This window comes from Petaurus breviceps, unplaced genomic scaffold (genome assembly GCF_028583685.1).
Source record: "Petaurus breviceps papuanus isolate PSGF00001 unplaced genomic scaffold, PetGlider_PUasm1.0 189, whole genome shotgun sequence".
Taxonomy (NCBI): Eukaryota; Metazoa; Chordata; class Mammalia; order Diprotodontia; family Petauridae; genus Petaurus; species Petaurus breviceps.
The window spans coordinates 15923320-15936531 of record NW_027185809.1 but is presented as its reverse complement, the minus strand read 5'-3'; the positions used below and the strand labels follow the sequence as shown (position 1 = coordinate 15936531).

At 41.5% G+C, this 13212-nt stretch overlaps 1 protein-coding gene across 1 annotated transcript in view; it reads left to right on the top strand.

The window, feature by feature from the left end:
* The window catches only part of PLEKHD1 (pleckstrin homology and coiled-coil domain containing D1), a 40979-nt gene that overhangs the window by 8626 nt on the left and 19141 nt on the right, over positions 1 to 13212 (top strand). Inside the window, exons 2-6 of the mRNA XM_069091990.1 lie at positions 2459 to 2552; positions 3114 to 3203; positions 3868 to 3944; positions 5636 to 5727; positions 6752 to 6804. Of these exons, the coding sequence (XP_068948091.1) occupies positions 2459 to 2552; positions 3114 to 3203; positions 3868 to 3944; positions 5636 to 5727; positions 6752 to 6804 (406 nt within the window). The remainder of the gene's footprint in view (positions 1 to 2458; positions 2553 to 3113; positions 3204 to 3867; positions 3945 to 5635; positions 5728 to 6751; positions 6805 to 13212) is intronic.

Here is a 13212-nt window from a genome sequence, read left to right as displayed (position 1 = left end):
TTTTTTGTTCACATTTACCTGTTTATTAAAATTGCTGTCAATGTTCATTAAAATAAGCCCTCCCCTGAAAATAAGCCCTCTGGTGTTTTTCTGTCCAAAAAATTAATAAGACAGTGTCTTATTATCGGGAAAACACAGTATATCATACCACCCTTCCATTCCTGTTCAGGAAAAACATTCATCCTCAGTTTCTCATATATCTCTTGGGGTGAAAAGTAAAGGAGACCACTCCCCTCCCATATACTCCATCTTCATGACCTATTTAAATACTTCCTACCCTTCCCAGCTCAAGTCCAGCTCCTCCATGAATCCTTTTCCCAGCCACCTCATCTTCAGAGACAGGTCTCTTCTTCTGACCTGGTCCTTATCATGTGCCATCTTGGATTATTGTAACCTGAATGTAAAGTGGGGGTCCTAACCTCCTGTACTGTTGGTAGTCAACAGACAGGATTCTGTCTTTGGGGTATACCTAACAGCTCATCTCATGAGCTTAAGCCACCACCCATAATCTCCATCGTGAAAAATTAACATAATCTAGTTTATTTCTAAAATGGTTGAGTCAACTCACCAGCTTACTAGCTCCAAGGCAAACATTGGTAAGCACTTTTAACATAAGCATATTTATTACAAAACAGATAAGGAGATAAATGATGGGTGGCCCCAAATCTACTAATGGAACAAATTCATATTGTCAGTAGGAAAAGCAGCCTAAGTTCACTGCAATTAATCTTCACTGCAGCATACTCATGACACATATAGGTTCTAAATACTTGTCTGCCAGCCATTTCACCAGTTTCAGAGCTGCTGTTTCTCTCAGCTGCATAATGCCAGTTCTGCAACTGCCACCTGCTGTTGCTGCCAACTGCAATCCTATAGTTCCATAGGTCTGCCCTTATCACCTCCTGGCCCAGCACTTCAAATGCAAGCTTTTCCCTTCTCAAGCCTCATGGTTCTTCTATTGCCTTCTTTCCCCAACCCAGGGACCCTTTATCTCCTAATCATACCTGCCTGGTACTTTTTGCCACATGCCTTTGACCTACAGAACTTTGGGAGTGTGAGGGTTTGTTGTTTTTTTTCCTACCAGTGCCATGTTGGCTGCAGTATATTCTGTATGCGCCTCCTGCCTCCCTGTGTCTGACTCCTGCAAACTAGAATAAAAAACAAAAAGGCAAGAAATTTTCTACTCCTGTATCTTACATAACTTATCTTTTTTTTGTCTCTATTTTGACTCCCCTACTAGATTGCAAGTGCCTTGAGAGCAAGAATTATCTTATTTTGTCCATGTATTGCCCACAGTTTCCAGCATAGTGCCCTGCACATAGTAGATGCTTGATAAATGAATGTTGATGGTGATAGAGATGAATGAGTACACAAAGGAGAACTGAAGTGTAGCCTGGAAAAGCCAATCCAGGTGTGAGGCATTTTGTGGATCAGTTCAAAACCACCACTCATGAGCCCCCATCATTGTGTTCCCTTTTTTTTTAGTAATGAAATTTTCAAAAATTTATATATTGAACTTATTATATACTTAAAAGGAATACCAAGCTGAATGCAATTAAATTCTTGGTTTCATGTACAATTCTCCTTTTTTTTCTAATTCCTCAACATTAAAAAAAAATTTTACATGTAAAAACAATTTTTAACCTTCATTTTTTACAATTTTGAGTTCCAAATTCTCTACCAACCTCCTTCCCTTCTTTCATCACTGAGAAGGTAAGCAATTTGCTAAAGGTGTAGTCGTGTAAAACACATTGCTATATTAGTCATGTTGTGAAAGAAACTCCTTATTTTTACTGGCAATTCAGAGAACACGTTTGTTCAAAACAAACCAAAAACTTAATCAAACAGTTAAATAAAATTATATAGAATGATCTCACATGCACACATAGGGCACCCTTTCCAACAGACTGCCACATCAGTAGTAAAAACATCTGCTTCTTTTCAATCTCTACCCATTGCTCCAGGTTTCTACCCTGTAGGACCAAACAGAACAAAATGAAACCCTTCTCCATGTGATAACTTCAACTATCTGAAGATAGCTAGCATATCCCCAAATAAATTTTTTTCTCCAGGCTAACTAAACATTTCTTGTTCTTTCAGGCAGTCCTCATATGACATGGACTGAAGGTTTTTCACCATCTTGGTTGCCCTCTGCTGGATACTTTCCAGCTTATCATTGTCAATTCTTCAACCATGGTTGAACATTCACAGAGGTTCTGGGCTGTCAGGGGAAAAACTGGAAATATTAGTAACCTATTGGTACTAGAACACAGGGATGCTTTGAGGGCTATTTCAGTCCAAAATTTATAAAGTGAGTAATACTGGGCGCTAGGGAGGTATATGGTGCCAGTGGAAGATCTCCACCATTCACTATAGCATCAACATTCTCTTGCACCCAGCATACTTTCTTGACTCTCTTTCCTTCTCCTTGCTCTCTTCCCGCTGGTCCCCACTTCAGGTTTTTCATCATCAAAGAAAGCTTTCTGCTTTACTACTCTGAAAGCGAAAAAAAAAGCTTCGAAAGCAATAAATATTTCAACATACATCCTAAGGTGAGACCATCAGTATTTCATGCTTGGATCTGGGAAGAGAGAGTTCAGAGGGAAGGGGAGATGTTAAAATGAGAACAGAAAGGATCTAGCAGGGGCAGTGAAGATCCTATGTCCTGGGTTTTCACAATAATACTGATTTCAAAATAAGGAAAATGCTTTTAATGAAGCTTTGCAAAATTAGTAAGTAGCCTTTGCTAGACCATGTGTCATGGTTTTGTATTTGGGTAGGAGAATAAAAAATATCACCAAGAGTAAAGTGGGCTTGGGTCTAAGTAGGATCTCATACCTGAAGGAGTTTGAGACTGGGGAGTCATGGAATCTCTGAAAACTGCCTGGGAACTGGGAACTTGTCTGCTAAGGAATAACCAAGTCAGGGGGCTGCAATAAGCTTTTTCCTCAGGTGCCCCCTCCCTTCACCATTAATAACTCCAATACTTTGCCCAAGGGCCCCTCTATCTGGTTTCCAGTCTGGAGTCCTCAGAGTAGTGTTTTTCAATAGAATACACCAGTCAGTCTTACTCCTAGCCTGAGGTGGGTGATATATTCTGGTTGTCTGTTCAGGGTGTCATACCTCTAGGGGGCTGTCTCGTGGAAGCCAAAGAAGAACCCAACATGCCCTATGCTATGAAGATCTCTCACCAAGACTTCCATGTGAGTAAAGTTTCCTCTTCCTTGGCTTCCCAGGCTAGGGATTATAAGCAGACCATCTCCCCCTGTGACATCCTCCACATCCATAGATCAGGAACAACTCAAGCAATACCATGGCTTCCATCTGCTCAAAAGATGCCCAAAGGGTCTATGGCAAATCTTGATCACGCTCTACTGAGATAATTAGCAAAGGACCATAGATGGATTAAGGAAGGGCTATGACCCTCTCATCCTCTTCCTTTCTTGAAATGCCAAACCTTCCTGGTATTGTCACTGACACTGGGAAATAGACGTTACCAAATTTTCCTATGTTTTGGAGGAATGTGGGTGAGAGCCAAAGGGTGTTTATTGCACACGTGTGCCTCTGACAGGAAGAGAGACAGTTGAAAGAGCCCGTGTTGTTCTTTGTCCACGTGAGCACTGTTGAGACGAGCTGTGTGCGGATTGTAGAATACTGTTAGGTTTGGGAGGGTGGTGTTTACATGGACTTGAGGAGGCCTACAAGCAAAGGATACTTACTCTGTAAGTATTTGGCTACTGTCCTTGTTGAATTCAAGGACCTTAACTGCCGACAGCAGTACGAAAGAGGAGAGCCTCTCTGATGTACACTGATTCACAAGTGCCAAATTCAGCCTCTCCTTCTGCCTTTGCTTTCTTGTTCCCTCAGGGCAACATTGTGCTGGCTGCAGAATCAGAGTTTGAACAGATCCAGTGGCTGGAGATGTTGCGAGAGTCTGGCAAAGTGTAAGTGTCTGAGATGGTGGAGGAAGACAGTGTCCAGGTAGGGTAGGAGGGAGGTGGCAGCTTTGGGGGAGGAGAGGCAGAAGGCCTTGTGGAGGAGGAGCAGGCATCTCTCAAGTATGAGCTGACTCTGCTCAACCTGGCCTCCCCACCAGTGCTCCTAGGCCCATAGTAAGCTGGAGAGTTGGGGTGTTGTGGATGAACATGGAGGCAGTAAGGGAGAGATAAAAATGCTCCTGGGGAGGAGAGAATATAGGAAAACTTGGTGGTATAAGAAGAAGAGAGGATTGTCCTCTCTTGTCATTCAGAGGACTTTCAGAAGCCACAGATCTTCAAAGACTCCAGATACCAGAGCTGAGAGAAAGTTTATATGAACGCAATATTCAACCCCTCTGACCTGACACAGCTGCCTTCTGTCCCCTTGGGTGAATAGAGCTATAATTAGGACTTTTTTTAAATTTTTGCCTCTGACCATGATCACAAATGATTCTTTGGACAAATGACATAAAAGGTGGCTCCATTTGAAGGAGGTGGGGAAAAGAGAGATCCTGATATACTAATTCAAGGTCACTTCTGGAAGGATGCTATTTGGAGGGGGCAAGGGAAGAAGCAGAAATCATAGGATTCAAGCATGGAGCGTGGTTGGGGGGAGTTAGTGAGAGGCAATTTACTCACTATAACATACCATTTGGCAGCATAGTATACTAATTATTTTTGCTAACTATATACTAAGCTTTATTTTTACCTTAAGGCAAAGCCCCAGTTACTCAACCCTAGTTTGGCTTTGAGATTGAACCCTAGGGAGAACTAGGGTTGGTGCTTTCTGAATCAAATGCTCCAGACCATGGAACATCCCAGGACCAGGACAGTCCTCACCTCTCTGGCATCCTTAGATTCAAAAGAACTTGCACGCTTCCAAGTCTATCCTCATTTAAATCTCCCAGCCCTAATTCCTCACCACTCAGGCTTTGAAAGTCAGCCTGAGAAAGAATTTTTTAACCACAGTGTCTTAAAGTTTTATAGTTTGCTCTGTGTTCGTGTGTTGCCTATACTAGGAACACAAATTTTCCAATAGTTATTACAAATTTAGTTAGTTAGATAGTTTTCAACATTCACTTTTATAAGATTCTGAATACCAAATTTTTTCCCCTCCTTCCTCCCCAAGATAGCAAGCAATCTGATATAGGCTATACATGTAAAACCATATTAAACATATTTCCACATTAGTCATGTTGTGAAAGAAGAAAAAAACAACAAAAAAGTGAAAATAGTATGCTTTGATCTGCATTCAAAACTCCATAGTTTTTTGTTGTTGTTTTTTTAAAAGCAATTGGGATTAAGTAACTTGCTCAAGGTTACACAGCCAGTTATTTCTGGGTGTGGTGCTAAGTATCTGAGCCCAGATTTGATCCCCAGGTCATCCCGACACTGGGGCCGGTGCTCTTACCCTCTGTGCTACCTGGCCACCCCTCAAACTTCATAGTTTTTTCTCTGAATGTTTACCATCAGTTACCATGATGGACTCATATCTCAGTTCCTAGGTGCTAGGTGAAATATGTAGAAGATACTAGCTCTAGCATTGGCAAGATGGCATTCTGAAAGAAATAACATGTGCAAAGCGTGCCTTTTTTTTTTAATGGTCTTGGACTTGTTTCTCTTTCTTCTATCTCTTCCCATCTGCTCTCCTTCCCCAGGACTTGGAAGAACGCCCAGCTGGGAGAAGCTATGATCAAGAGTCTAGAGACCCAGGGTCTGCAGCTGGCCAAGGAGAAGCAAGAGTATTTAGGTGATGCTTTGATTTATGGTGATGCTTTGGGGCTAGACTGTTTCCCATAACTACAGCAAGTTGTGATCACAGTGGGTATGTATTTGGTGTGTATGTTTGGTGTAGCAGTAATGGCAGTCTATAGTCACAATCTGGGTTATATGGGCAGGGAAAACCCATAACTGAGCACTTTGAAGTACACTGAGATACCCTTTTAATCTGCAACAAAAAAGATGGTTTCTCCTTGTTCTTAAAACACAAATAGGGAGAGCTACCCTATTCCCCCCTTGCCTGGGTATGTTTTGGTCTACAGTTTCCAATTAAGGCCTAGTTTAGGATTTAGTCACATGGTTTTAGATTCTCATGTCAAGGCCTCCAACAAGCTATCTTTATCTGTGTGCCCTGGGCAAGTTACTGTGCCTCAGTTTCCTCATTTGTAAAATAAAGATAATAGCACTTTCCTCACATGTTGTCCTGCTGGTTAAGGTCTGGCTTTGAGTGCTGCCACCCATTGAGTAGATAATGTTCTCCATGTTGAGTTCTGAAGCAGAAGCAGCTAGTGGATAAAGTTCTGGGCAGGGAGTCAGGAAGACCTGAGCTTAGATCCATACTTACACTCTATGTGATCCTTGGACACTTTTCAAACCTTAAAGCACTATAGAGAAAAAGAAAGTAAGACAGTTACTGATCCTTCTCAATGGTTCATACCCCATTATTGATCTCAAAGGATGGTGGCTAGATCCATTCTCTGCCCACCCTCCTTAGATCAAAACAGAAAATAAGGAAAAAAAACATGCTCAATGCCCAGGTCTTGTGGGCTATTCAAGGGAGTTTGTTAGCCCCCTGGCTAGAATGAATACTGAGATTCACAGAAGCCTTCTCTAGGGGGTTGAGGAAGACAAAATGATCTCTGAGGTCCCCTTCACCTCTAGTTCCTGTAATCCTGGGTTTGCCTCTGGGGCCAATCCCTCTGCACCATTAATATTTCACCTTTGTTTAGGAGTGTGTATATTTTTATCATATGCACATGTTCTTGCTTTGGCAGACAAATTGATGGAAGAAACTGAAGAACTGTGTCTTCAGAGAGAGCAGAGAGAGGTAGGTGGCTTCTGTAGTTGTGCAAAATCCTTCCCTCTCTCTCTTAGGCCCCTCAATCCATGAAGACCTTTGAAGCAAAGCTCAGATATTTTCTTGGCTGATTTTTAGCACTAAGAAGAGAGTCCCAGGTGAGCAGTAACCCAGGTCAGAGGGGAGTAGCCACATGAGAGGACTATAATCAGAATGTCTTTTAGCACCTCCTTAGCAAGATACATCAAAGACACAACACTATTTTACTTGTATTAACTACCTGGGAGTTGAGGGTGAGGGGGGTGGGGGAGGTGGGGGTGAAGAACAACCAGATTTAGACTACTTTCTTGCAACTGGAACCATATAACAGTGGAATGGGCTGGTTTGATAGGTAGTGAAAAATCGCTGTCACCAGAAGTATTGAAGTAGAGGCAAAATCATCCATTCAGCAAAATTTTATTGAATGACCAATATGTCATTGAGGCAGTGTAGGGGAAGAAAGGGAGAGAGGGAGGGAAAACCTGGACATCATGGGGCTTATTTGACCCAAGAGGGAAAAAAATAAATGTACACAAATAATTATAACGCAAGGTAGAATGTGAAAGTGTGTTGAGAGACACAAAAGGCGATGATGGTTTTGATGAAGGAGGGATTACCTCTAACTATGCACATCTGAGAAAGACTCATGGAGAGGATGGCATTTGAGCTGGATAATCAATATTGGGTATCACAGGGTAGATTCTTGCACTGGAAATAAGATTGGTTCCAAATGACTTCCAAGGCTACTTCTGACTCCCATTCACCTGGATGCAGTTCAGAGACCAACCAGGCATTTGCCTATGGAGTAACCTGTACTATTTCTCATCGAGACTTTTACGAAATCTATAGCTAACCACCCCTGGAAATTGCCAAATTTCTAGGAATTTGCCCAGGCTGTGCTGTGGAGGTTGTTCAAACAATCCAAATAGGAAGGATTGTGCAAGTGATGTCACTGAGGGTCAGGGCTTCCAAGTCTTGGGTTGGGGGGAGGGGTGGCATCAGTGATGTGAGGTTCTATTTCCTCTTTTCTCTCTTTTCTCTTCTGGCTCTTCTTCCCATTCTCTCTCTAGGCAAAAGAGAATGTCTGTCTTGGCCAACCCCCTTGAGGCTCAGCCATTGCCCCTACTAATGATGACTCCTCACCCAGTCTCATTTGTTTCTTTTTTTTTGCTTTTTGGAGGGGAAGGGGGAGGGAAATTGGGGTTAAGCAACTTGCCCAAGGTCACACAGCTAGTTTTTTTGTTAAGTGTCTGAGGTCACATTTGAACTCAGGTCCTCCTGACTCCAGGGCCAGTGCTCTATTCACTGTGCCACCTAGCCGCCCCTCTCATTTGTTTCTTAGTTAAGGTCTAGTTTTGGGTGGTACCACCTATTAAGTAGGTAATATTCTCCATGCTGAGTTATGAAACAGAAGCAATTAGTGGATAGAGCTCTGGGGGCTTTGGAGGCATGGAGTCAGGAAGTCCTGAGTTTAAATCCAGACTTACACATTAGCTATGTGACCCTGGACAAATTACTTAATCTGTCTGCCTCAGTTACTTCAACTGTAAAATGGAGATAATAATAGCACTTACCTCACAGGGTTGTTGTGAGGATCAAATGAGATAATATTTGTAAAATCACTTAGCACAGTGTCTGGCACATAGTCTGGGCTACATAAATGTTTATTCCTTTCCCTCCCTTCCTTCATGTAGTCAGGAAGCAAGGTAAATTAACAGTGTTCTGAGAGACAGATGTGTATGATACAGACATCTTGACAGGAGGAGAGATAGCCTTATTTATCAGAGCCACAAAATCTGGGGCAGCAGCAGGCTAGAGGAAAATTTAGACAAAACATCTAGGACTCACAGCTTAGAATGAGGGCAGCAGTGGCCCATTTCAGAAAGGCCCCATTTAAAGACATATTACACTAAATGAGACCTGTCCGAAATTAAATACCTATTATGTAGTCTTAAAATGTCAAGTGTATTAAACCTAGGTCCAGATGGTGCCACAGTAGGTTCTCAGTCCACATATCCTGGGGCAGGAAAGAGATGGGTAAAAAGTTTTCTTGCTGATACCTTCTTAGATGTAGCAATCTCTAGCCATCCAAAACAGTAAATCAGAATTCAATTGCTGCTTCTATCACTGAGTCCTATGAATAAGACCCTTCCTGTGCCCCAATTTTTCTGCCTGCAGAATGGGTATACTAAAAACCTCCTTTCCTCAATCCCCAAAATTATGAAGATTGATAAATTTTGTTTAAAAGTGTCTTGAATCATTAGAAAGGGGTTTTTTTGTGTTAGGAACTATTTTATTTCTTCTTTGTGTTAGAAAATTCTTTTCACACATAAAAGGCATTTAATAAATTCAGGTTGAGGCAATAAATGAATGAATGATGATTCCTGTCCTTAATGTTGTTTTTATATTCTATTTATGTGTTGTTCCGTTGTTTCAGTTGTGTCCGACTCTTTGTGACTCCATTTGGGTTTTTTTGGCAAAGATACTGGAGCAGTTTGCCATTTCCTTCTCTAGCTTATTTTACAGATAAGGAAACTGAGGCAAACAAGGTTAAGTGACTTGCTCAGGGTCATATAGCTAGTAAGTGTCTGAGGCCAAATTTGAATTCTGATTTTCTGACTCCAAGACTGACGCTTCATCTAATGCACCAAATTCCCTTTGTATGAACAGAAAAGGTCTTGGAATGCAGGGTACGAGGCAAGAAACTGGTATATAGTATGCAAAGAAGATTGAAATGAGGGCAGATGTGTTTAGAGCTGTAAGAATGAAATGAGAAGATGATGTGGGGAAAGAGCACAGGACTTGGAGTCAAAAGATTCAGATATGATTTGGGGTTCTTGCATTTTGGGTAAGGCACTTGACTTGCAGGGCTTCCTTTTCCTCCTCAGTAGAATGAGCTGGTACTGCTTCTATCACAGGGCTGTCATGAAGAAAAGGGCTTTGTAAACCTGAAGTGCTATAGAAATGTAATTTCTTATTGCACACCTTCTGAGACCACTGCCATCACCTCTGTGAGCCTTAGTATGCTGAGAATGTTCACAGTCTGCATTCCCTCTCCACCACCAAAATGGTATGATGGTCACTACGTGTTATTTCATGATCGATTCAATTCAGTCAACAGGCATTTATTCAATGTCAAGCACTACTGAGGGATTTGTTGTTGTTCAGTCATGTCTAACTCTCCATGTCTATCTGGGCCACACTGGCCATGGGGTTTTCTTGGCAAGGAGCGGTTTGCTATTTCCTTCTCCAGCGCATTTTATAGATGAGGAAACTGAGGCAAACAAACCAGGTTAAATCACTTACCCAGAGTCACATAGTAAGTTTCTGAGGCCGAATCTGAATTCAGGAAGATGAGTCTTCTTGACTCCAGGCCTGACACTCTGTCCACTGAACCACCCATCCTTTGGGGTTCTAGAATTTCCTCTGTTCCCAAACTGCCTTGCCAGAGACCTCAAGGATTCCCAGAATGGCCAGTTCATCTCTGTGAGTTCTAAGAGCTTTAAAAATTATTGTGGGAGGGGCAGCTAGGTGGCACAGTGAGTAAAATGGTGGCCTGAGTTCAGTTCAGGCCTCAGACACTTAACACCCACACACACACACACACACAAAAAAACTAGCCGTGTAACCTCGGGCAACTTACTTAACCCCAATTGCCCTCCAAAAGGCAAAAAAAAAAAAAAAAATTCTTGTGGGGGCTGGGAAGAATCACAGGATTTAGAGTTGAAAGGGACTCCAGTTAAAACCTGGTTTGACTTACACATACCCACCACCTTTCCCCCCAAAAAACCATACCTGATGAGGAATCTTCCAACCTTTGCTTAAAAACCCCTAAGGCAGGGGGCCCCACCACCCATTCCACTTTCAGACCACTTTAATTGTTAGGTAAGTTTTCCCTCCCATCAGGTTTTAATTTGCCTCTTGGTGTCTCCAAGCCCCTGCTCCTGGTTCTGCCCTTTGGTGCCACACAGAACAAGGCTTCCACATGCTAGCCCTTCAAACATTTGAACACAGCTGTTGTTTCCCCTGTGAGTCTTTTCTTCTCCAAACTTAGTATTTCCAAGTCCTTCAAATGGCATAGTCTTAATTCCCTTCCCTGTGCTGACACCCCTTCCCTGGATACTCCAGCTTATCAATGCCCTTCTTAAGCCACAGTGCCCAGTACTGAGCACAATACAACAGATGAGGTCTGATGAGGGCAGAATACAAAGGACTGTCATAATTTTGGAAGCAGTGCTTTTCTTAATGCAGCCCCAAATCACATTAGCTCTCTTGACTGCCGTATCTTCCTTCTGACTTCTCTTGAGCTTTAACCCTCAGATCTCTTTCAAATTGCTCACTGTGCTTCCTCCATCCTGATCTGGAGAATTCAAGGCCGCTGGGAAGTGAGTTGTTTGTTGCTTCTAGTTACGATTGTTATTCCTATCGGCGTTCCTGCATGTTCCAAATAGGGATTTTCAGACTTTTTCAAGTCATTGATACTTTATATTAAAAAGCAAATTGTGAGACCTTGATACTATGATATTGCTAACTCACATTTCATTTTTAAGTGAAATTTATGAGACAAATAGAGATAAAATACAATTTATATCAGTTCTCTCCCTTTTATGTGTGTAACTCTGGGCTCTCCCAGCACTGATACTGGTCAGTTGGGTCCCGAGAAGTCAGATGCTTTATTCTTAGGAGACCTGGGAGTAACCTTGTATGTAGCTATCCCATTAACACTATAGCTTGCAAGCTCCCACTGGTGTGCTTCCCCTTAAGAGTAACACCATAGACTCAAGTAGCTCTTTAGTGTAAGAATTTACTCAAATGCTATAGTATGAACAATAATTATAAAGCATTTCCTCACCAGGGTAGGCTGCTGATGGACTGGATTCAGCAGGTTGCTTAGCCACTGGACTATTGCCAGACTAGACCAGGCAGAGAAGTTGCTTGGTTGAGGCTGCCCTGTCCCAGACTGTTCTTCTCAAGGCATGGTATCTCTAAGAGATGAGTCATTCTATTGAATTACCTGAGCTCATTCTTTGATGAGCAGTTCTTACCACCCTCATCCTCTGGCTCTTTTCATGGGAATTGGTATAGCACTCCTTTCATTAAGGCAATCACCATTAAGCTTTTAATTTCTTAGAGGTTTGTTACCTTCAAGCGGGACCTAGGAGAGGTCTAGCCTCTTCTGTTCTACAGTGCTTCCTGGTTCAAAGATGGTTTTTATCAGAAAGGGAGTCCATTTTTACTTACCGTAATCAGTCAAATTATGCTTTCCAACTTCCTCTTGGGTCTTACACAGATGATTGGTTGGCAACAGAGGTTTGAAAGCTGTCTGTGTCCTGGGGAAAGTTTATTCTCTTGCTAACTTCATCATATGTAATTGAGATATTCAGACTTCAGACTTTTTCTAAGATGCGGAATATTTCCTTTACATGTGAAAGGACTTTTTCTTTACATTTCCTTGTCTCTTAACCTTAAAACCTTCAACTTCTTAGAAGTCTAAACAGGGTACAACTTTATAAGTGGTTAATTGCCCAGGATTCCACCTTTCTTCTGTTTCTGCTCATCAAGTGGTAAAATGTATACCTTTTTCTCTCTGGCAAAGGTCTTTGAAATACCTTTGGGAAGGAATATCCTGTGAGGGGTAAAAATAAGTACAATTTAAAGCTAGAAGCAAGGAAAGGAGTTGAATTCAGAAATAATGATATACATACTAGCATTTAAAAAAAGAATCCTTTTTACAAAAACATAGAATGTTTATTTTTGAACACCTCTAACAGAATGCCTCAGAACCCTAGAAAGCAGGATGGTAAAATGGAAAGTGTGCTAGATTTGGTGTCAGGAGACTTCAGTTTGAATTTCTGCATGGTACTTAATACCCATGTGAGCTTTGACAAGTCATTTCTTTCTGAGCCTCAAGTTCCTTATTTGCACAATAAGACTTTCTGGAATACATTACCTCTACAGTCCCTTCCAGCTCTGGGTCTGCGATCCTATAAAACTTCCCTCAAGCCTCCTCCAGCCTTCCCTTCGTTCTGGGACAGCAATGCTCAGCCTTTTTTGGTCTCGGGACCCCTTTATACTCTTAAAAGTTATAAAGGACCCCAAATAGCTTTTGTTTATGGGGACTATATCTATCAGTAATAATTGTATTAAAAATTTTAATGGATAAAATTTTAAAATATGGATTTATTCACTTAAAAAACAATAACAATCCTATTACATGTCAACATAAATAATATATTTAAATGAAAAATAACTATTTTCCAAAACAATAAAATTTAGTAAGAAGAGTGGCATTGTTTTACATATTTCTCCAAATCTCTTTAATGGCTTTAAAGAAGATAACTGGATTCCTATATCTGGTCCTGCATTTAATCTGTTGTGATATGTTGTTTTGGCTGATGT